At 41.7% G+C, this 25,514-nt stretch overlaps 1 protein-coding gene across 7 annotated transcripts in view; it reads right to left on the reverse strand.

The window, feature by feature from the left end:
• The window catches only part of LOC134631138 (transcription factor SOX-6-like), a 107,083-nt gene that overhangs the window by 8,394 nt on the left and 73,175 nt on the right, over nucleotides 1-25,514 (reverse strand). For 6 of the 7 annotated variants that reach the window (XM_063479158.1, XM_063479159.1, XM_063479160.1 and 3 more), the window contains 6 exons: nucleotides 22,189-22,309; nucleotides 21,076-21,155; nucleotides 14,129-14,278; nucleotides 12,804-12,981; nucleotides 10,744-10,940; nucleotides 318-426 (listed from right to left, as the gene is read on the reverse strand). In XM_063479158.1, the coding sequence (XP_063335228.1) occupies nucleotides 318-426; nucleotides 10,744-10,940; nucleotides 12,804-12,981; nucleotides 14,129-14,278; nucleotides 21,076-21,155; nucleotides 22,189-22,309 (835 nt within the window). The remainder of the gene's footprint in view (nucleotides 1-317; nucleotides 427-10,743; nucleotides 10,941-12,803; nucleotides 12,982-14,128; nucleotides 14,279-21,075; nucleotides 21,156-22,188; nucleotides 22,310-25,514) is intronic. The other variant, XM_063479157.1, reaches the window with a different exon arrangement.

Consider the following 25,514-nt stretch of genomic DNA (forward strand, 5'->3'; position numbering starts at 1 on the left):
TTTCAAGTGCGCAGAATGTTCACCGTAGTGTCCTGACGTCCAAAATAAATATTTGTATTTTCTGAATACCTGCATTTGTGAGCTTTCTGGTAGATGACTTATTGAGTATTAGTCTTAGTAGGAAGGCCCACAGAGGTAGGGCCTCTTCTAAATTTAACCATGTGAGTTACCGTCACTGGTATCAGTTTTATCTGAACAGGATGTGACTCGCACTCTATTTCTAAAAAAAACAACAAAAAAAACATGCCATTTTGCATGCCAGTAGTCAGAAATGTAGGTAAAAGAGTAGCAAAGGGGTAAGAGACAGAGGAGCATACCATCTAAATCTTCTGGTCTTGTCAGGTCAATGACTCGATGGACCATCTTCCCAGCATCCTCTCCGAGCTTCCCCAGGTGCTGGCTCAGTGTCTCATAGTGCAGCCGCTCCTACAGTAGAAAAAAAAATGCAGAACTGCTGAAGTCTGAGGAATACTTTAAAAGCGGCAATTCTTTACTCTGCATTCAGTTATTATTATTTAACCCAGGGGTCGGCAACCCTAGGCACGCATGCCACAGCTGGCACGCGAAGGGTTAACTGATGGCACGACCATAGCTGGACTGGCCATCGGGCAATTGCTTGGTGGGCCGATGGTGATTTTTCGTTTTTATGGGCCGATGATTTTTTTTTTCTTTTTTCTAACGGTATAAACAATAAGAGGTGGTGGATTGGCCAGATGCTGGTCGGTGTGTAAAAATAACTCAGTTGTTTGGTGGTGGCTATGGCGGAGCTTCCACAGATTCAGTAACATTAGCAAGTGGTGGAGGCCAGCAGGTGGATGAGAGAAAGGGGAGGCAAGAGGAGAGACCCGAGGTGGGGCCGTTCCGAGTGTCAGGTGAACTGAACTTCAGGTAAGAAGTTATGACTGCAGTCTATCTGGGTCAGATATAAACCAAGTTTAGATGTAGTTTATTTTCGTTGTGCTGACTTTTTACAGTTGGTTACAATAACTCGTACTGCGTACTAGCTAGCATAACGGAGTTTCTATACAGCTGAGTCGGTGCTATGATGTTACTGATAGCGAACTTTATTTTATTCATAAGGTTAGTTAGTAGAGTTGCCAACCGTCCCGTAAAAAGATGGAATCGTCCCGTATTCAGAGAAAATATTACGCGTTTCGTATTGAGCTGAAAAGGAACACAGTTTGTCCCGTACTTCAGCTAGAATGGAAAAAGACACAAAGCTGGAGTTATTCTGCGTCTTTACGCTGCACAGCTGAATGTTCTTCTCTCATTCTTCCCCCCTCCCTCTCCTGTTTCTACTTCAATCATGAAACTGATCAATGATCAGCTGATCGGCTTTTCTCTCTTGTTTGTTTATCGCCCACTTTGCACCAGAAAGAGGAAACCGCCGGATGTCGCGTTAAACAACAGCAGCGCGTTTAAGCTTGATCAGCTGTTGTTAGAATTTATTTAATATTAATTTCAAGTATCAGCTGATGTTTGCTGGAGCCACAGCTGTTAAGCTGCTGGTCATGATATCGGTTTGGATATGTGGTGAGAGGGAAACATGAAGATGAAACCAGGAGATGTCCTTACTGAATCATCAGAGCTGAACAGCTGATGTAGAAACAGGTTTACCTTTTAGGTGACATGAATGAGTTGAAGGGAAGTTATGAGCTGTTTCTGAGAGACAAATAACACCAGGATACTTTTCTGTGTAGCTGACAGCTGGTAACTGAGCAGGGGCGGGTCTAGCAAAGTTTTGCCAAGGGGGCCAGGTGGGGCATTAACAGGGAAAGGGGGGCACAAAGAAATACTTTCTTATTCTCATTTAAAATGTCTCGCTTTTATTAAATAATTATCTGAAGCTTACAACCAAAGTTTTTATCTGACATAAAATGTATAGAAATCATACATATACCAACAAGACAGCGTACATCACTGTCACAACAGCGTCTGTTTTCATTCAAAGGCTTTATGGCTTTTCCTAGAATACCTGGTGGGTCGGTCTTTAGTCAAAATGCCTGGGCCGATTTTTTGTCCCAGTCCAGCCCTGGGCACGACACGCAGTGAATTAATCTGAGAAGGTGCATTAAAGAATAAATGGCCGCGCCAGCGGTGCACATAGCAAATCAGCTCGCATAGACAGATAGTTGTGCCGCTTCTTAATGACGGTATCTTAGCTAACAACCCCATCTATCAGATTCAACTTGTAGTTGGTTAAAAATAACAGCTAAAAATAACTTAGCCTACTGGTGAGAGGGATGTTGTTAGCTTTCCACATTCCGACACTTCAAAAGCTTCAGGAGCTTTCCGCTCAGCACAGCATCAGCACCACGAAAATACACGGATACATCCGTAGACTCAAGACAGAATTCACAATGTGTTTTTGGGACTTTCAGGTGTATGGACCAATGTTTTATTTTCTGATCAAACCAGAAAGCTTTAATGAGCAGCTAGATTTGACTCGCATAACTGGCTGAGTGAATGCCAGTTAATGCAACATCGAAGCAGCTGGAATCCATAGCTGTGTGTGTTCATGGAGCTTGTATTTTCACCTGCTGGACATCACTACCTGACAAGTTTAGTATTTGGTTCTACATATCTGTGTGAGCAGATTTTCTCTCACATGAAGAGTGTCCTCAGGTAGCCGTCTGAATGCTGGACACTCGGAGACCTGTGTCTCTGAGTGGGAGACCAGAGATCAGATTAACATGTGTATTAACAAACATGCCATATTGGCTCAGTTTATTTTTCTTATCATTGTTGTGAGGAGACCATAAATAGCATTTGTATTTTCTGTTGTACAGTTCATTTGCTGTTATGGAGTTCTTGTTATGGATAAAAAGTGTCTTTTTTTTGTTTCAAAATAGCTGATAACTGTTCGCTGATAGCTGCCAACATCTGCGAACAAATATAATTCTATAAAGTGGTTCTATATAGTGTGTAACTGTTCATATAGAGCGTTATTAAATTTATTGCTAATGCAATCATATGGCACACTGACTTCTGAGGAAATTTTAGATGGCACTCATCATCAGAAAGGTTGCTGACCCCTGATTTAACCACTAGATCAAGTTACCTGCCATCTTTTGAATTGGGCAGCCATCGATGGCTTTGATGGTAATGACAGTAAAACTAATTGCTGGGTTCAGCTAGCATAAAGGAAACGTCCAGCACTTTTAGCTTTACTTTTTTTAATGGAACCTGAACGAAATAAGTGATGATGAGGTTTAATTCATGTAATGTCTGTGAAGGTTCTCAGTCATCCAGGTCATCGTAGTCTAAGGAGCTTGGAAAGAAAAGCGTCTGGACTTCTTTAAGTTAAATTCATGTAATAAACTAATAGGGCAAGGCAGAACACCTCGAAGGCTGCACTTATCCTCAGTGACTTGCCCACCTTCCGTTATCATACGCTCCTCATCTGTCACTCCACCTCTAAGACAAAAAACTCCTACAAGCAGCTTGCCTTGGAGCCTTACAGCTAAAATTACCCCACCACGCTCTCAAACTGCAGTGGAAAACATGGTACGCTCCGCACAGCTACCATACATCCACACTTCTCCTCTTCTCCCTCTTCTCCCTCTTTTCCTCCTTCCCTCCCTCCCTTCCTCCCTCTCAGTTCTCCTCCTTTTTCTGGTGACAGAGGCATTTTGTTTGACGCAAGGAATGGTTGCCGGGTGAAGTCATGCCGCGGTAGCCGCTGGCAGCAGTGGTGGAACTTAGGGGCCGCATGTATGTGTGTGTGTGCATGTGTGTGTGTGTGTGTGTTTATAGACAAGAGTCAGTGCGGGCCAATGTCAGCACTACAGCAGGGCTGTAATCAGGCCTACCACAGAACATGTGCCTGGGCAGTGCCATGCTCACCGCAGGAAGCAACCGCCTAACAAAGGACTAAAGAAAAGAAAGAAGGAGGGAAGGATGGAGATAGAGAGAGGGTCAGAGAAAAATAGAAAGGAGGAGATGGAAAATGAGTGTAGAGACAAGAATAAGATCTCAAGTCCCCTGAGAGCCATCCTTTGAGGCCAAAAGTCCTCAAAATGAGTCACAGTTTGACTTTCTGTTATTTGAAGGCCAATGTCCTACAGTACATAATTTCTCTGCAATCGAAGTGAAGATGTTTGAAATGTTCCCGGTGATTAGATGAGACCAAATGGAAAAGTAATGCAGAATAGAGTCGGGGATTTGGAAAATGGAGTGGGACAGCATCAATAGAGGCAGAATGATCCAAACTACAGATTAACAGCAGATCTGGGTCACAATTTGCAAATATTCCCTGTGGTTGGTCTACTTTTGGTCTTCTTAAAAGTTCTTGTGGCAAATGCAATAAGGAGCTGTCTTTCCTTTGTTTAGTCAAGATTGAAATAGGTTTGGCCTGTGTGCCTGCTGGTTTCAAACTGGACTGCTGCCTTTTGGAGCAATATTACAGACTTTCTTTCCCCCTCTCTTTAATTGGACTCCATTTGTACTTTGTAGAATTAAACTGAAAAAAAAATAGCAGAAAATAGGCAACAATCACTTTTAAACATTAAAGCTGTGCAAACAACTACCTTAAAAACAAATCACATTAGTGCTGCCACAGTACTTTTAACGCACGTTTGCTTTTGCTGGTCTCTCAAAGTGTTGCTGCTGGATGTATGCTTCTAAATTTAAGAGACACCCGACTCTTTTTGTTCTGCTTGGTCTGTTCTCTTCTTGGCATCCGACTCCTCGCGTCCCTTCACTGTTGCTAAGGTAACACTCCAAACATTTTTTTTTTAATCCATACCGTATTGAGCTCATTACCACAGTTACAACTCGCCTGCTGCCAGGACGGCCTGCCTCCAGCTGACCCGCAACCGTTTACTGTCTCCTCCCGGACCAATCAAGTTTGGCAAACTCCTCAGTAACCCTCCCCACTGCCCCCCACCCCACCTCCTGGGGTTTCCTCTCTACTCCAATTTTCTTCATCTTTCTTCCTCTCTTTCCTTCTCCATGCCGATAGAGCTGTCAGTCAGCCCCCTGTTCTGTTTTTTTCAACCATGCCTCCTATTCATAGCCCTTAACACCCCTCCGCCAGCCCTCTAAAACTTGAGGCTCCAACCCCCAAAAGAAGTAGACACTTAACAGTCTATTTTGCAGGTGCCAGACTCAGCTTTATAGTATTTATTATAATGTATATCACTCAGACTTCAATTGCAGCAAGATTATGTCGACGTTTAATCAAATCTTGGAACCATCTAAGCTTCTGGCTTCACAGGCTCACTTCCTTCAAAGACCAAGCTAACCAACAGCGGAGCCAATATAAACTTCTATACAACCATTTCTCTTTCTCTTTCTTCCAGACTTATTCAATGACAGAAAGCATGCTGACCAACTTTAACTTTGTGTAGACAAAGGGTATTCTTCTATAATGGGATACTGTTAAATTATAGTCTCCAAAATTTAGATTTCTGGTCCATTTCAAAACTGTATAAATGCTATGTGAAAGTGTCCAAACCTACGAGGAATGTGTGCAATAAGTTAAAGGGTTCTGAACCATTTGTAGAAAAATACACATAAAGAGTGTACGATTGATATAAAGTATTTTCAAATTAGCATGCTAGGAATGATATAACTTCTTTAGAAACTCAATTTGACTGATGTTGTTTTGTTCACTGAAATGTGTGTATATTTATTTTTGAGTACTGGATATTCTAGATTGTCCAGTCTCCAAGCCCACCTTTGCATAACTGCTCAAAGATCATCTTACAGCATATGACTCTGTTGGAGTACAGCACAGATTGATGCCCCTTAGCCCATCAGCCAATGTAGCAGTTAAATTATACTAGCACCAGAGACACTAGAAGAGTTCATGTGTCCACATTATTTACATCATTATCTCTCCACAGCATCATCCAAACAGAGTAAAAAGGCTGTTTATGCTTCTTCTAATGTGACCTGTACATTTACCATTTCCTTCACCTCCATTGGAAACATAGAAAAGTATCTGCTCAGAATTCAGTGTGTTTTTTGTACTGTATATCTTGTGAATGTTACTCTGGGTTTTTTTTAAAGGCAACTGAGCAATACTGTAACTAATGTAACTGTGTAGAGCTTCTACATGTTTTCCTACATATTGCAAAGAGACAGATACATGATTTGGGGGTTCATCATGTAATATGTAGGCTAAATCATTTGCTAATCTATTACTGTTTTTCTTAACGGCATGTGTTGTGCCTATTCTGATGAAAAAAAAAAAGATATATATATATATAGTCTTAAGCATCACACACACACACACAAACACACACACACACCCACATGGTTATACACAGTGGCTATTTCAGTGAGCTTTGGCAGCCGCAGGCCAGCTGGAAGCAACGTAAGCGTAAGGTGATACTCAACAATGCCACTAACTGGCCAGGCCTCTCGTCTGTACACCAGCTATAATGACATTAACATGGCCAAGGCCAGTGCAGAGCCAGGACACGCACGCACGCACGCACACACACACACACACTCACACACAAAAAGGAGTCTAGGATCACTTTCAGCTCATAGCGAAATGTCTGTGTCGCTTATGTTTGAAATGAATGCTGTGGGACAAAAATACACAAACAAAAAGTGAAATACAGACACAACACACACACTTAGACGTCACCGCGACTCCCTTTTGAGTGGAATCAGTGCGGGCAATAAATAGCTCAACATTCAACATTACACTGAGATACCATTCACAGCAGTTGCCTCATTCCCTCCAAGGAAGCTGAATATGTTGTGTTAGTACAGTGTCATAAAACAAAAAAGATTTGGGAAGCGCTTCACAGTTTCGAAGGGGAGGATTTGAGTAACAAATTTATCCATTGAACTGAAAACTACCAACAAATCCAAGGTAAAGAAAAAGAGCTGGTCTCGCTGCCTCCTGAGGTGGAACGGTTGAGTCACACTTTCAGTATCCAGCAAGTTCCATCCATGAATTGTTTAAGACAGAGCAAAGCTTTTGAGCACTTCAGGAGAAAAAAAAAGCACACGCACAGACGAAAAAAATGTTACGTCCCAATGAAAAAAATTATGCATTCAAAGCAAAGAGAAAGAGTCTTTGAGCTCCTGTTGTTAGGTAACGAATAACAAACTGACAACAAACAGCAAGGCTTGCTGTCGTCCTCGAACCGGAAACAATTACTTTGAGAGTTTCCAAGTGAGCTTTTTATTAGGAGGCATGCAGCTATAAACCAAATTACTGCATTGCTTTGGTTTTGTTCTTCTAAAGTTGGAAAATATAGAGCTTTAGAAACACGGAGGGTTCTCCTTGCAGCGCACTCACCTCAATCTGTTGAGCGTTTCAAAGTGAAATTTGTGCAAAAAAAAAAAAAGTTAAAAGCATAAACTTATTTCAGAACACTGGTGGTTTATTTCGCTGGACCTGCAGCAGGCAACTCATATTAAATCTTAATAAACAATTTATCAGTATAGGCTGTTGTATAATTTATATTTATGAGTTTCTCAGTGTTTACTAGTATAATGACTTATAAAAAAAACCAACTTGGGACTGAGGATAAGTAAAGCGGAGATATATTTTGCCAGATTTTGAATGTTTTCTTCCTGAAGATGCAAGGCAAACAAGTCCAAAAAGAAAAAAAAAAGAATCAAAACAACCTATCCTTGGAGTGCACCAATCATGACCTACTTGGGGTTGGTGGGTTCAAAGTCTCCCCCCCTAAAATATTAATGAGTTCTGCTCCTCCTCATTCTCCTTGTAAGCAACATGGGATCAATTGCACAGCAGAATTGGTCTAATCATGTTCCGTATTTTATTTAATGTTTGATCCTCAGAATTTATGATTGGTTGATCAGAACGATTGAAGATGTTTTGGAATATGAATTTCCCCCTGGATCTTGGTACAAAGGCCCTGTCTCCTTTCGCCCAAGGGAAAGAGATGAGCTGGGCAAGAGGTGAGTGTGAACAGGGGAATTCTCTGAGAAAGGGCCTTTAATTGGGCTAAAACCCTGAGGCCGGGATCGCCCCTCCAGGGCAAGTGGAGAGCTGAACTCCATTAAACACACATATACACGCACGCATGCACGCACACACTTACACATACACACTAATCATCTCTTCTCTTAAAAAAAACACCCACTCAGTCAAGGCAGGCACACTAACACGCCAAAACCATCACTTGTCATTGGCCCAGCTGCTCCCTCTTCAAAGCTGTTGGCTTCTGGGTGGCCGTGGAGATGAGAGGAGAGAAAAGAAGTTCTCAAGAGCTGCAGCCCGAGCCAAATGACACCAAATATCATCCATGAATATTCTTCAGACTCATGTACGAGCTGAGAAGAAACCTTGAACTCTGAGCCAATGAAATAGTAGAGAAAATGTGACACAGGAGCAAAGAGTTTGCAGACCCACAGAGGTGTGTGTCTGTGTTTTCAAGTTTGTGTTAAGGAGCAGAAGAGAATACTTAATGGATCCTAATAGCTAGTAGGGAGCAATAAAAAATATATATTGTCCAGTTCCCTCTCTCCTTACCACCTTGTCCTTCAGGCTGTTGCTGGCAGTTTATGAAGACAGGTTCACATCTTTTAGTGAATGAAAAAATACAACAAATTTAAAAGTTTGTCTGTTCGTGTTGCACCATGAGTAATGTTATGTGCATTGTTAGTAATCTCCATTGGTGGCAAGGTATCAGTATGTTGTTCACGTGTTCTGCATAGTTAGTAAACAGTATTTGACCCCAGAGTCACTGTTCTTGGAAAATAACTTTTAGATTCTTCCAGTATGATTTAACAAGACTACTAAGCTTTAATTGTATTCAAACATAAATTAACTCACAAATTGCCCTTTTTCTAATAATTTTTGAGTTTTAGTTTATGATGTTGTAGAGTTTTTGATTCCTATTTTAATTCTAAGCCAATGTATTCCTAGGGCTGGTCCTAAGCCCGGATACATGGTGAGGGTTGTGTCAGGCAGGAGATCCGGCGTAAAATCTTTGCCAAATCAAACATGCAGATGATTAAGAATGAGATTTCCATACTGGATCGGTCAGGGCCTGGTTAACAACAAGCGCCTCAAGTGCTGGTCGCCAACACGGTGCCAGAGGAAACTGCTACTGCTGGCCCAAGACAAAGAAAGAGGAAAGGGGGAAGGCAGTGAGAGACAAGGAAAAGCAGGAGGTGTAAGGATAGCTGGCAGTGGATTTAACCAATGGAATGGAAGTGGCTCTGGTGAACATGTATCTCAAGAAGAGGGCAGAGCATTACAAGAGTGGAGGAATGTGCACACAGGTGGGACAACATGCTATGCAGAAGAGATGCAAGAGATAGCAGAATGCAATGTGTTGGCAGGGTAGAATGTAGATAGACACCGTTGGATGGTAGTTTGCAGGATTACTTTGGAAATCAAGAAATGGAAGGAATTTTTAACCAGACTGCTCAACACAATCTTTTAAATATACTTATTTGGCCCTTTTGGACAGATACAGTGAAGACTGACAGGAAAGAGGTGGGAAAGACAGGCGGCAAAGGGCTGCAGGTCGGATTCGAACCCGGGCCGGCCACTCTCAGGCATCCAGCATATGGTCGCCTGCTCATCCAACTGAGCTAAAACAGCACCCAGCTTAACACAATCTTGAAGAGCTAGAAAATGCCTTGGAAATAGAGAAGAAGTGTACTTGACAGATGATGTAAGGGGTGGAAGGGTGGAATATGATGTTTGCAGATGATAGTGTGATTTGTAGCAGGTGGAAGAGCCTTAGAAGAGGAGAGGACTGAAAGTCATTAGAAGCGAGACAGAATATATTAGTGAATGAAATGGAGAAACACAAAGTGATAAGGTGATTATGCAAGGAGTGCAGATAGTGAAGGTAGATGAGTTTAAATACCTGAGGTCCAGTCAGGCAGGGTGGAGTGGGCGGAGAATACAGTCAGGGGTGATTTGTGACAGAAGGATAGCAGCAAGAGTGACAAGTAAGATTTAAAAGATGGTAGTGAGGCCTGCTATGATGTACGGTTTGGAGACAGTGGCACTGACAAAAAGCCACAAGGCCGAGCAGGAGGCTTAAGATCCTAAGATTTTCACTGGGACTGAACAGGATGGAAAGGATTTAGAAATGAGTAAATCAGAGGGACAACTCAGGTTGGAAGATAAAGTTAGAGAGGCAAGGCTGAGATTGTTTCAACATGTGTAGACGAGGGATCGTGGGTATATTGGACAAAGGATGTTGAATATGGAGCGGTCATACAGGAGGAAAGAGGAAGACCACAGAGAAGATTCATGAATTCATGAAGGAGGTAATGAGAGTTGGTGTGACAGAAGAGGATGTCAGAGAGATGGAGTCCCATCTTCCTCTTTGTCCTTGGTAAATCATTTGTTGATGCTTGTAGTTGTGCTGCTTGTGGTTTCTGTGCGGTCCTTGTTTCCAGTTTGTTTGTACTCTTGATTCCTATTTTGTTTATTTCATTTATTGCATTAGCCAAAGACCGATTTGGGGTTTTTTTTTAATTTATATTTGTGTTGAATTAACAGTGCTGATTTTATAACCTCAAAATCTGAAAAGGTATGACTGGAATTGTAGCCAAAAGTATTGAGTATTGAAAAAGAACTGAAAAGTTTATTTAGTTATTTAGCAAATCTTTATGTTATTTATTTGACAGTATTTTAGGATCAGAGCCAAAATTCCTTCTTTAGAAGACAAGTAATTGCTATAAAAACTGCATTCAGTTCATGTAACTCTTTCAGACCTTATCAGTAAAAAGTGTGTGTGCATCCTCTTATGCATCCAGATGTGACCTGCATGTCCTTCTAACCTTGTTGCCGTTGTTGAGGTTCATGCTGCTGAGGGCAGATAGCTTTGCTTCCAGACTCTGGTGTCCTGGCTGCTGCTGCTGTTGGTGGAGCTGCTCCCTCTGGATCTGCTCCCTCATGCTCCTGGCCTCTTGGATGGCCTTCATCACTGCATCCTGGTCCCCAAACAGTGCTGTGGAGTTGAGACTGGACAAGATGTCTGCAGGTGTAGAACAGACGAGAGACAGTCGTATGTCACTTTGACTGGCAATACAGCATTGGGGACATGTTCGGGTAGCATAAAAATGAATTGCACACATTTAATACTATTCTGGCTCTGATGTGAATAACCACTGAAAAGAAAAGGTTATGTCCTTTTTTGACACTTTGTGTAGGGAAAGGGATTTGCAATCAAGCATACATAAATAAACAGAAAACTTTTATGAATATACCATATGTACAAATGTACTGGCCTACCTACAAATTGCCAACAAGAGCTGCTCAGTCATGGAAATCCATGCCGTGAAGTTCCCAGCTCACAGATTTTGTGCTGACGTTAATGTCAGAGGAGGTTTGAAGCTCTGCAGTTATTGAACAGGGACCCAAAAACCCAGATCTGTAATTTTACGTGGTCTGCCACTTTGTGGCTGAGTTGCTGTGGTTCCTAAACACTAGCACTTTGCAATCATACCACTTATAGTTGATCGTCGAGTATCTAGGACTGAAAAAAATTTCACAAACTGGCTTGTTGCAATGGTGGCATCTTACACACATTACCACTTGTGGCTAGGAGCTTGACTTTATACACCTGTGGAAATAGGACTGAAAAGACCTGAATTCAAAGATTAAGAGGTGTGACCCAAGACTTTTGTCCATATGTGCGCTCATATTTGATCTGTGCTATTACCCAGTGCTACAAATTTCTATTTGAACAAACCAGACCCCAAACTTTTTAGAACTCAGTTTAGTGCTTTTACTTTACTTTTTTGCTTTTGCTTTTACTAAGATTCTACTGATACTAGAATAGAAAGTGTAAGTCCTTATAGTCAAATGTTCAGAAAGGCTGAATACAAATTCCCATTAAATAACATTTCAACTGTATAAACATGAGATTTCCAGTCTTATATCAGTTCCAAATGTTGTTCAAGTTTTGTTCCAGGCCATTTGTGTCAAAACATGACTGAGCCTCCTCCCCCTTGTTTATGCACCACGCTTCACACACTTTTGAAGCTGATGCACATTTGAAGAATAAGGGGAAATAAATAAATAAAAGGATGCAAAGTTTCCGTCGCCCTCCTCATTTAATTAGCAGACAAGTAGGAAGCACTGTATGCTTGGGTGGCCGTTAAAATGGGAAAAAATAACTTTGCAGGAACACAAGCGTCGCGTCCTCAAAGCCACTCCAGACGAACTGGTGAAATTGTTTTCTGGGGGGATATAATGAGAGGCTTTAGATTGGCCTTAATAACAGATAGCAGAGGTAGGGGCATAAAAGGTCTAGCGCGGGCAGACAATGATGTGAGGAAGCTCTTAAAAACCAAATAACGTGTGCTGGGTTTCACTGCTTCCGCTGCCAGGGTTTTCATTGGGGCTAAATACAGGGCTTTGGACTCCTGTAAAATACAAACACACACACAAAACACACACACACACACATACACAGGTCTCCTCATGGGGTTTAGGTGTCTGCAGTCTATCAGGCACATGCAACGCTTCTTGGTTTGTCTGTGGGTGGCTGTGGGAGTGGGAGGTGTTTGGGTGGGTGATGTTTTTGTTTTTCCGGCTAAGTTGAAGGCAAGGTTTTTTTTTTGCTCGACGTGTTTGCTTTGGGCGGATGTACACTGCAGATGTGAGCGATACATTCGTGCACAAATGCATATTAGTGTTGGTTTGTGTGTGAAAGAGAATCCATGAGCAAAAGTACATCAGTGTTTCGCCTCAGTGTTTTTTCTTTGCAGCATTTACTCTGTGTCATTCTAATTGTAGATAAGTGTAAGGATAGTGTTAATGAATGTTAATGAAATGTAGCAGTGCTAGTAGACTAGGTGGCCCACCCCAGCTAGCCAGTGGTGTTGTTACCTACCCAGGGAGGTGTTCCGGCCCATGCTGGGAATTGGGCTGGGGATGCGGCCTTTGCCCATGCCTGTGGGGCTGGTCTTGTTTCCAGAGAACAGACTCTGTGTTGGAGATGTCGGGGAGCGAAGAGGTTCAGCTGTCTTGGGTCTAGCTGAGAGGTTCAGTGGCTGTGTGGATCCTTCCTCCTGTTAATGAAACAGGTGCGGCATCCATTTATACAAAGCCCTTTCAACAAGAGCTAAATTACCACATAAAGGGTTAATAAAAAGGCTATAAAGTAAGAGTTAGAAGCTGATATAAAGCTGAGCAAACCTGCTGATGTTCTGCAGTGTTACTTGAAGAGCCTTTGGTGATCCTTAAGTTTTTGGCCTTTAATAAATGAATTCGACCGATCAGCTCTTTAAGCCTCCTTACTGTATATAAACAATGGTACATTTGTTTGTGTGATTTCTTATTTCTGATCAGATCTTCATGACCACACTAATCCACATAAAGAATTCTTGGAAAAGGAAAAATAGTAGCATAAAGTAAACTTCAGCACGCCAGCACAGTCTGACTGTGGCTCTTGTGTTGGCAGAAAACATTTAATGAACGTGGCTCTAATTTGGAGTTGAGCCGCAGCTGAGGAAGTTTTGAGAAGGGAAGGAGCACAGAACGAGCTTTCGCGTGGGGAAAGGGGGTAAGTTAGGATGCGGGTGGCGTGCTGAGGGTGGGATGAGTATGCGTGGGGTTTACTGTGGAGGATGAGGAGTTTGGAGGGCACGGCACTACTGTTTGAGTGCGGTGAGCTCTGACGCCGGTCTATTGTGACGCCGGTTGCAGCTGTGCCCCACACACACACATGGCTTCCATTACTGCCTCGTCACCGAGTAAAGATCAGGCGTACGCTGCCAAACAGCAGCCAGCGCCAGTGTCAGCTTGTGAGTGCGCATGTGTTTGTGTGTGCATCAGCCTGTGACATTTAAATAAGCTGTTTCTAATTGACAGTGAAGAACACAGGGGCCAATGCACAGCTCATTGTTTCAACAAATTCCATATTTCCAGCTTTCACTTTTACTTGCAGTGACCATCAACATTATTATTACAACATTTGGAGCCCACTTTTTACTTCTTCTTCTATTATGTTGTCTCCTAATTTATCACCATATTTCCCTGCACATACCCATAACACAAGTCTAATTCACTATTGTAGCAAAAGTCAGCAAAGCCATTTACACACATTTAAATATAACATCATCAAGAGAACACACAAGAAGCTCTCGGTACATCTACACTGGCTCCATTCTCTTGGCAGGGCGCACTCATTTAACAACATTTGAACAAAGTACCTACCTTAATCTGAGAGACAGGGCTGGATGCTCGCTTCTCGCTCTTGAGGGTGGAGGGAGAAAGAGGACTGGAGGAGTTGGGAGCTTGTGGGAGGGGAGCCATCTTGGCTCCTGGTGAGATCTGCATGCTTGCCAGCTGGGCGGCATACAGCTGCTGCAAAAAAAGGGAAGAAACCAGCAAAACCGACAGGCTATTAACATCGCGCGCCAGCAGCTAGTCAGTGGCTTTCCTCTTTCATTCTCTCTCCTCTTTTCTTTTTCATGCACACACACACACGCGCGCGCACACACACCCTTGATTCTGTCAATTTTATTTATTTATTTATTTTGGTTTATCCTTTCCCTGGTACTGGCTGCATCTTTTGAGCCAAAGACACACTGTACTTAGATGGAAACAGGCACACACACCCACACACACACACCCACACACACATCTACATCTGAAGTTGACAAGAGCATCCCACACAAATGTAAGATTTGTTTGAGGTATTATTTATCAAGGAGGGATTCCAGCAAATTATTTTTTTATGCTAGATTATCTACAGTACTTTTCTGACAGTTATTTTTTCAACAGATGCTTGGAGCAGCTTGCACAAAGATCAGCATCTTTCAGCTTTTGAATAGGAAAAAAATGGTACCTATTCTGAAGTTAGGCTTAATAGCCTTGCTTCAGTTTTACTTGTAATAAAAGGTTGGTATTGTCCTGATGTTTTAATGTTTAGTCTTGGCTTTCTTAGCAGAGACATAATTTTAAATGGTAAAAGTCAAATAATGTAAAATTAGATTAGGAATATTATATTAGGAACTGCTTCATGGGTCTCTAACTTATCTTGTCACCTCTGGTTTGTTCTTGCATTAATGCTTCAGGCAATTTCTTTACTTACTTTAATCCAAAGCAAGACAACAGTGGATAATCAGATTTAAGCAGGTGTTCATAGTTTACACCTTGGACCAGTGTTTCAATTGAAAAAATGCTTGAAAATAGCAGAGAAATAAAAAAGAAAACCCTCAAAGTATAAGCCTTTAGTGTTGGATGAAAACATTAAATGACAAAGGGGAAAAAAGGAGAACTGACTTTTCATCCAAGGTACTTAGCAAAAATCAAAGAGTCAAATACTCGGCCCACAGTCCAGGGTCTTCTAAATCAAAGCTAACTGGCCAGACAAACCACTGCCTGAAACCACTGTCAGCCCCTGTCTAAATGCATTGGAGTGTGAGTGCTGGAGTATCAAAGAGCCTGTCCTCAGGAAAACCACCCAGACGTGGCTGGCCTTCAGTAGATTCCCTCTTTTCTTTCTGACTTTTTTTCTCTTTTTTGCTTTCCTCTCATTTTTCATTACTCTCACCTCATCTGTACTCCTCCCTCCATCTACAGTTCTGTCTTTATTTTGTCCCACTTTCTTTTGATCTCCCTTTGACTCTCTCCACTTGTCTTCTGACTCTTAGTTTAGGTCCAGAAATCATTTCTCATATCTTTCAACCCCATCTCCAGCTCTGTTTTTTTTCCCTTTCTTTCTCTGTTTTTACATTCTGCCCCCTCAGCCTAAATGACCCCCAGTGTTGTGAGATCTGATTTCCCTTCAGTCAAAACTGCAAAGCCTCCCGGGACCAGAGATCCAAAGTAAAGAAAGCACAATGGAGAAAGAGAGAGAAGGACAGAGTTTTGCACCGCAGACACACGAGACCACCGTCGCTTCACCGCCAAAGCGCCAGGCTCAGCAGTTGGGGCCAGAGAAATTGGCTGGCCCTCTCTCCACTTCTCTCAGAGCGATATTAAACACAAACAGAAGGGGCCTCGCCGCTGAAACAAAGCCCTGATGTCACGCCGCTTATTTTCCTTGGAAGGTACCGGGAGTGCTCGGTCCAACCCCTGGCGATATGAGATCCCTGTAAGAATGTGCCTTGAATGACTGGTGGTGAGGCCTCTCGCGTCAATCAAGCCAACCACAGAGTTACTTCTGGTGATGCCTGATATTCTTACAGCTCTAAGGGGAGCAGGGGCTGGGGCAGACACATGAGTCCTTGAGGTAAAACACACAGTTAGGATCTCACACCCATGTCTGCACAAACACACGCACTGCTTTTTTTTTTCGCAAACACACCCACAGCTTTTGTGCTGCGAGCAGCGATTCTGTCAACGGTTACAAATATGAGGAGGGAACTGTTGAACAAACAACAGACTGACAATAAGAGCTTTTACCTGATTTTTTTTCTCTGCTTCTTCAAGACACTCAGAGATTGATTGTGTACTGGGGAAACCAATCTGCAGCGTAAACAACACCAACCAGAGTTCCTGCCATTCAGCCAACTCCCGAGGGAAGACAATGCTGCAATTTCCTAAATTGCAAATTGACAAAGAGGGCCTCGAAGTGTGTCTCAGCTGTCCAGACTATTTGACTCTTTGGATATCAGTGCCCATTTCACTAAAATCCAAATAATTAGTCTGTCATTTCTGACACACGTGATTATTAGCATTTTTGCTTTCTCTTTTTTTGGAGGGGGGGCTACATTACTGTAATTCTTTAGAAAACAAGGAGAAGGTGATGATGTTGTGGGTGTCTGCACCTCTGTTTGGACTATCAGATCGTAGTCCACCAGCAGCCTCCTCCATGCTCAGACTGCTCTGTCCCATTAGGGGCTGAGTGGAGACTCCCTTCAGCTGGCCTCTTTTAGTGTCCAGCTGCTATCAGGAGTGCAGAAAACAAATGAGGTTTTGTCTTTTTTTCAGCAGGTTCGTTTGGGGGGGGAGGGGGAGGAGGAAGAAGAGCATGAACTGCATCGACTGTCACTGAGTCGGCCCGGACAGAGGGCAGATTCTAAATATTGCACTTTTGTGTTAAAAAGATGGTAAGACAGATGGAAAGAGAGACAGGCTGCATAAAGACCTCTGGTTCTCGGTTTTATCAGTCTGTATCAAACATGTTTCTCAGTGTATGACAGAGAAGGTCATTCACGCTTTATGTACAGTGTGTTGGCAGTCGGGCAGAAATCATTACCAGGGGCCACATTAAGTTTCCTCACCTTTGTCTCCGTGCCTAACACTCACTAAGCATGGAGACACAAAGTGAGAGATGTCTTATGATTTCAGCAAGAATGTCTGCTAAGCAACTGTATTTCCCTCACATTAGCGGCACACAAAGAGAGCCTTTCTTCAGCAGAAATCTACTGTTGTGAAGGGTCTATTGCAATGCTCTGGAAACAATTGGATGGATCAAGTTCCCACGCCAATAGTGGAACATTTGTGCTATCAGAATTGGTAGGTCAGTTCATGATGGGTCAAGGCTTGCTTAACAGCCTTTCCCAGACAGCTTAGTAATGCAGATTTAGATGACTTATAAAGGTGTATAGATATAGATATACAATATAAAACTTTTCAGACAGCACTTTCTGATGGTGACTTTTCCTGTGTGAAATTATTCTTTCTGACCTTCAGTGCCAGCCAGCTGTTTGAATGAGGGCTACAGGGCTCAACTTTGAAACATCTGGAGCAGTCTGACTACAACATCTGTCTATCCTGAACTGAGCATCGATTTGGCATTACAAATGTTTGATGCCAGCTGGTGTGTTTTGACTACAGTATGTAGCAGAGTTGGTTGATAACACAGAACAAATATAATATAATTGTCTGTTTATAATGCTAACACGATAATGCACAGTTTCCCTTTTTCACAGTTAAAGCTGCATCCAGACTAGAACTGATTTGCCTGTTGTGCAGTACTTTAAACCTGACAGCTGGTATCTGGCTACCCAGGTAACCCTCTAATGTATTTACTACAAGGTCACATGTTAATTAGTGGTATCCTGCGTTTACAGTGGTGGTCGCTTCAGTCGCTTGCCTGCAAGTTGAGAAAAGTTTATCTCTGGTCCCGCTCACTTCGCTGTGCCAGTAGTTATCTGTAGCCATTGTAGAGAAGTGCCATTCCGTTTGTATAGTCTCTGGTTGCTACGTCACTCCTGCAACTTTACTGAGACTATCTAAAATTAATAGAATGGGTAAGGCCTCAGTTTGTGGCCTGTCAAGACATCACTGTAAAATTGATGTCATGTGAAAGAGTAAAAGTAACTACTGTAACCAAAGATAGATTCATACTTTTATATCCATACAGATTTTTAATGTATGCATCATCATCATCATCATCATAGGTGATGGTAGCGGTAACAGCTGCTCAAATGCAAATACGAATCGATCACAACAGGACAGATGAGCAACAAAATGTGTCAGCTGTCACTGCTGGATGATCATATGTTCACTGCATATTGTAATATTGAAAGCAATATGCTGCAATGTTGGGAAGAGCATCAGAAAGCTGCAGTTTATATACTGAACGCTAATACTGCAAATACACCCAGGTCTTGTAAAAATACTAACTGCTATCATTACACTACGCAGGTCTTTTTGTACATTCTGCAGCCCATGTTACTGCCCCGTGTCACAAAAGGTGCACCTTAAACATTTTATTGATGCAAATGGACTAACTAAAAAGACAAGTACCATTATTAAATCTCATCATCAGGATTTCTTTTGACATTATTGTCAAAACAATATTCAAATATGCTGGAAACCAGCACTCCATCTCCTAAAAAATTCCTCAAATAATTGTTTTTTTCCCAGCCTAAATACTTCCTCGGTCTCGCTGCTTTTTTGCTTTTTTTCTTGGCAGTCTCTGACTTGTTTTCAACCAATGCCTTGATGAGAAACTTCCTCTTTCATTCAGGTTGCTCTCTCTGCCTCTTATTCTCTGTGTCTCAGGCAGTGTTTAAACGTGAATGAGTTTGCGTCTCTGACATCACTCATCCTCTTACCTCTCACTCACCGTACAGCTCTTTTGATAATTTCAAAGCCAGGAGTGGAACCAGGAGGCTCCGATCCCCTCAGCGCAGCACGGCGCTTTGCTAAGTCAATAGCGGCTAATGAGGGCCTCGATAATCGAAAACCACAATACAAATTGAATAAACTGAGATAAGGATTCTTGTTATATCCAAAAGGCACGCTATGGTAACAACTGACATGATGAAGCAGTATTGTTTGCCAGTGAAAAAGCTCGTGAGGGCTTTTGTTTTTTCAGCTGACGGTAGGTAAAGCAGGAAGTGTTGATGATGTGTGATGTTATGTTGTGAAATTCGAAAGCATCTTTAGGGAGTCGAGGTTTTCTTCGTTTTTATTTCACTGATTTGCCCCCTCCCCTGGAAATGTGCTCTGTGATAACCATTATGGATAAGTGCTATTCTCAAAGCACATGTGTCAAGCAATAAAATATTTGATGAATTGTGTGGGCCAGGTGTTGTGCTGTTGGGTTGGAATTCCTCTGTGATTCATCATAACAGCTTTTGTCTGACACAGCTGACAAGCAGTGGATAAGAGGGCTAGCATTTTGGCAACCTATGGAGCATCATCTTCAACCAATGTGTCACGTTGCTTTATTGAAAAAAAAAATCAAATGTACAGGAACTCTATTAAAAGTACGAAGAAAGCTTCTGTTCCAGCTTCTGTTTGTATTTCAAGTTCTTTTAGAATAATGATTTGAGCTTGTATGGAATTTTTTGAGGTAGTTGCGAATATTTTAGAGAATAATAAAGGTGGGAATAATGGTTAGGTTTATGAAAAAGCAAAATCAGAAAACAAATAATGGCAGCAGACAAATTACTGTGGTTGCAGGTAATTCATTTGCTTCATTTTTGTGTTTTTAAGGTCAGGACCTACAAGCTGCACAGAGGACACCTCCAAGTGTGGCATTTCTCTCTTTCTCTCAGTTCTTTTGATAACAGTAGACCTTCTGTCTGCTTATTTAACTATGCAGCCATTGTACGTGAAGTTATCACTTCACATGCAAAGCATCTAGTTCTTTTCTATATTGTAGCTTTTGCCAGAGGCTCTTCCAAGGTTAGGTCTACCAGACACTCAACAAGTTGCACAATAGCCTTGGCTTCTTACTCATGACGTTCAAAACAGAAAAGACTTCGAGCTAGATATAGATTAATAGACTGCTGTGTTCTCTAAGACCGCAATAGATGGGAAGTATTAAAAAGTTTTTATTTTAATCAACGTGTCATGTTATATTTTTTTCTCATTTGGAGTCTTTTTTAAATTTATCTTAAACTTTTGGTGTTTTTCTTTCTGTTTTTTATTCCTTCTCACTAGACCCTCTCCTGGGGTAAGAGAGGAAACATACACAAACAAGGCAGAGGGTCATTCAATACACATCAAAAGTGCATAAATGATTTACATATTTCACTCAAAAACCATCTGAATACCACCAGCCCCATTTCTAACCCATCCTAAATAACAGCAAATAGATTAATCTAAACTACTCAACTAGTTAAATTTTTGCTCTCATCTCAGCTGCTGCGTTTATGTACCTGTCAGTCAGCACTCTGGTATGTTCCCCTAAATGGCGAACAAACAGTCACCCTTTTTTCTTTGTCTGTTTTTCCAGACGTCATACTTCTGCTGCAGTTGTTTAACTGATTACAATGCATTCACTTAAAGAATAGACATAGACTCTGTTCAGTGACAGAATTAAAAGAATTATTAGTGGCACTATGAAAAAATATACAGCACAAGTTGGACAAAACATTCTAATCAGGTCATGTCAAGTAAAGTCAAACCTTTGACAGCAAAGGCAATAAGATGTTTGAGTCATCGCCAAGTGTGCAGGAGGTTTCACATAATAATACTATTATTAACTGAATCCAGGTGAAAATGAAGCATATCTTACAGAAAAACAGTCACACCCACCAACTTCCACACCCTTACTTTTCATCACTTCATTGTCAGACAGCCTGTTTCTGGTCTTGTTTCAAGTATGTGATCATTTTGTTCTGGTAAGCCATTACTCACGTGTTTTACACAGTTTTAATTTAGAGGAAAATATCTCTATATATTCCAAGTAGTATTAAATCACACACACACATTTTTGCTTGTTTGTTTTGATGAAGTTGTTTGTGTCTTACCTGTAGTTGTAACGGGCTGAGTCCAGACGCTGCTGCAGCTGCCATTGCAGATGGAATGAACTGCATTGGGTAATTCTCACCTGTTGAATAACCAAAACAACACATATTGTAGAGCGAGGTCGTGGGGGGTGTACTGCACAAGAACTAACCTGCTCTTTACCTTCAGTCAGGCCTCTCTGTCTCTTTCGCTCTGTCTCGTTCTTTGTCTCCTTCCTTACTCTTCTCATGTTTTTATTCATGCCAGATGAACCATGAAGGGTCACAGAAATTTTATTCAAAGGTTATTAACGCTTGCTGTCGGCACACTCGAGTGCTTGAGACCAGAGCAAGCAGAGTTCAAGTCCAGAGCTTCCTCATTGTGATGCACTCATAAATTCATATATGAGTATGTGTATAACCCCTACTGTTTGTCCTTAAAAGGCTTTCCATGTCCAAGCCTTTGTTGAAAACAGACCAATGTCAAAGGAGAGTATACAATAATAGCTTTTTAATCCCTTTCTTCATTTCTTCCTCTCTTTGCGGCCTCACGGGAGTGAATGCTCGTGCAGTAGGAGTAATATTCGTATGACGGGTCAGTGCTGTACTGTGTCAGGCAAGCACCTGGAGGGATGTTTGCAAGAAAGGAATGTGCAAAAGACTTGATGAAAGCAGGTGGTGCAGACAATCCAATGAAGTGCGGTGCATTTCTTTCTGTGGGCGACTTTAAGTGTTTTTTCTTGAGCCTGTTTGTGCAAAATCCTTACGGTCTGCCGAAACATGCATGCCCTTATTTAAGTGCAACGTACGTGATTTTTCTGAGTGCGTCGCCCTTATGTCTATATTGTTGGGTTGGTGTGCAAAAGGTGAAAACTCTTGGGAGAAAGAGACAGAGAGGGAAAGCGTGAAATTCCATGTTGCAGGATGTGTTGTGCAACTGACATGCTTGCAGCATGCCATGAAGGAGACATTCCAGTCCCCACTGTGTCCAATGTATTGATCCTGAAGTGCGTCTTGTAAATCTCTGCGCTAATTTTCAGAACATTCCTCACCTGACACATTTCATTAACATAGACTGGGATTCCACTGCATGTGTGTGTGTGTGTGTGGTGGGGGTAGGGGGGTGGGGGGTTATACCTGGCTTATAGGACATGCCTGGTGGGAAAAGGAAGCCTTGCTGTGCTGCGGCAGCTGCAGCCAGAGACCGCTGGTCGTGAGGAAACACTGGTATCATCAGAGGAGGCATATGACCCTGGACCTGGGAGAGAGAGACAAGAGATGAGAGATATCAGCCAACTGCTGTATCCATTAAATAATACTGACACACAGACACAGATTCACAGACAACAACAGCAAAAAAAAAGTTCCAAGATTTACCAGAAAACTCAAAAGATTTTTAAAGAAGAATAAAAATCATGAGCAATGATAGAAAAGGCAGATGAGAAACGAGAAAATCGCAAATAAACAAGGTAAAGAGGTAGAAACAAAAGCAATAAAATAAAACAGAAGCAGAGAGAAAGAAAGAATGATTTAAAATGAGAAATCACAAAGGAAGGTTAAAGTGAGGAAGGGAAAAACAATGCAGGCAATGACATGATCAACTGGTGCGAGTTGAAGAACAGAAGCCAAACAACAAATTAAGACATATACTCTTAAGAGACAAGTGTAAAGATGCCAAGAAAAGGCCTTTAAAACAACAGAGAGGTTAACAGCTGCCTTTCATGTCAGCTTGAAAGGCTCTTAAAATCTGTGGGTTTGACTAAGTCAAGACGCCGAGGGCTTGAACTGAAAAGAAACAAATCAAAGATGAGCCTGCAGGAATCTATTAGGGCTGACTGTTAAACCACCGGACGGCCCCACTTTCTTTCCTTCTATCTCTTACCTTTATCGCAGTCTTTTCTCTTTTTGCATTTTTTTTTCTCTCGTTGCCTCTTCTTTTTCTTAAAAAAATGCCCCCAAGGATTGTTTGTTCAAATGGCTTATTAAGAAATATAATTTGTCTTTTTATATCATTAATAGAGCTCTAGAAGTTACTGGATAACTAATGTTTCAAATTTTAAAAAAATAAAATAAAAACAAAAACCCTTGAAAAGGAGAAAGGAAGAAAAGGAGGTAATGTCAAAAAGCCAAAAAGTCCATATTAGGGAGGTCAAAAATCAAAGTCAATCAAATAAATGTCTGATAATAACTAACTTTACTATTAATATTACTATATTTTAATTTCAGTTAAACCTGACTTTCTTCTCTGTGATTGATTCCTCAATTAATCACCTTGTGAGTGAAAAAAATCTCAAAATTTCTTGTCATTTCATATCTGCTCTTCATTATTCTGGTTTTATTCCTCTGTTTTCAACTTTTCTTTTGTGACTATGTTACGCTTTCAGATAAATGTTTTTAGACACTTCCCTCCTCCTTCCATTTCCCTCCTCACTTCAATGCCATCTACCTCCATTCGTCTCCTTTACTACCAATTCATTGACAACGCTGCCTTCTCCCCTCCCACTGACCTCCCAGGGAAGGTTCATCACTGGAGCTCAAGCATACACAAGCAGCATGTTGCATGATTACTGTGCATATAAGCAGCGGGATTGCCTTGCTGAATTAGTTGAATAAAATGACCGTCTTATGCGCTGTTCGTGGTTAGTGTGTGGATGGATTGAAAGGCTTGAGGTAGGGAGGTTCAAAGAGCATAATTAAATAGAGAGAGAAGGAAAGAGAGAGAAGGAAGGAACTATTTCTGAACTTACTGTGTTTGCTGAGGCGATTAATTGATCAACAGAAAGTACATGGACTGATTTTTTTATACCTGATTAACGCTGAAAAGCATTTTGCATTCAGAAAAAAAGAAATGGCTTCTGAGAATTCATGAGAATTTTCTACTTTTGTTCGAAACTCTTTTTTATCATTGTTAATTGGATATCAATTAACTGGCTTTGGGCTATTGAGTAAACCAAATAGAAATACACTGCTTTGTCCATTCCATCCATCCTCTTTCCTTTATCCAATTTAGAGTCACATGGGGGACTGGAGCCATCTCAGGTGCCACAGGAAAAGATGCAAGCTAGACCACGGACCGGTCACCAGTCTGTCGCCGGGCTAACACAGACAGACAGGCAACAATTTGCACTCACATTTTCACCTACAGTCAATTTAGAATCACCAGTTGGTTTAAAAGTATATAATTGGTTTAAGAACAGGCTTCTGCGCACCACTTCAGACAACTACATGGAACAGAGCCGTAGTGCAGCAGCCCTGGTTCAAGTCTGACCCGTGGCCCTTTTCTGTGTGTCTTCCCCTTCTCTCATCACTGTCCTGTCTATCTTCACCACTACACTGTATAATGAAGATAAAAATGCTCAAATGCGTGTCTCCACACATAGCTCTGCCAAAACAGAGCATGAGCCACCAACTTGCATGCTTGGTCTGGTATGTGGGGAGTTACAAGTGCCACCTGAGCAGCTCCTCTGACAGCATTGATAGGTCACACAGATAAAAAGCCTGATATCTCAGGAGGCAGTCATCACACACACAAGCAAACACACTTGTAGGTCAGTGTACTTTTGAGGCATTCCTATAAACACATGCAGGCAGACAAGAGGGCCAACGTCTTGTGACACGGACAAAAGAGAATGAAGAGAGAAGAAAAACAAGTCTGTGTGTCCGAATGGCTAAAAAAAGAAGAAAAAGAGTGAAGTTGGGGGGTGTAGGTTATAGAGTGGGACAAAATGCCTCCATTCATTGTATTCCTCTGGGAACACTGGGACTGACTGGGGCTGCTTCACTAGCGCAAACACACAAAGATCTCCTTTTACCAAGGGGAGGGGGGGAGGTTGGATGAATGGACTGGGGAAGGTGGTGCTGCAGGGGCCCCCCTCTGCTCAGCCACTAAGAAAACACAAGGTCCCCTTCCTCTAACTGCCCACCAGACACATCGACATACACACCTAGGCAACAAGGAACATGTGTACACACGCAGACACACACAGAATTAATGGTCCTCTTGTGTAAGGGCAGCAAGGTTAGGGGGCAATGAGTACGTATGTGGTCTGTCTGTACACTGATCTGTTTGAGAAACAGAGAAGACAAAGAAACATAGTTGCCTGATTGCAGCAGGTATGCACAAGTGGATTTGAACCAGTGCGACACTAAACTTGACATTCACAGCATCATCCACCGCTGCAAAGTATACATGTAAAGTATGTAACCAACTGAAAAACATTAAGCCCTGAAGATTTTGGTGATGTTGCTCATTGAGTCAACTTTAAAATGAACAATAGAGAGCCAAATAGATCAATATGTTTTTATTCTTATTTTTAAACTTAGGTTTAACATACTGCACATCATCTCACTACCGTTCTGTCAAAATTTAATCTTATCTTATAAATATTGCAAAAATATTTCCACCACTGTCCAGTGCATCCCCAAAACAGGCCTAATGTGTAGAAAATTGCACACTGATGTTA

The sequence above is a fragment of the Pelmatolapia mariae genome, linkage group LG7 (genome assembly GCF_036321145.2).
Source record: "Pelmatolapia mariae isolate MD_Pm_ZW linkage group LG7, Pm_UMD_F_2, whole genome shotgun sequence".
NCBI lineage: Eukaryota > Metazoa > Chordata > Actinopteri > Cichliformes > Cichlidae > Pelmatolapia > Pelmatolapia mariae.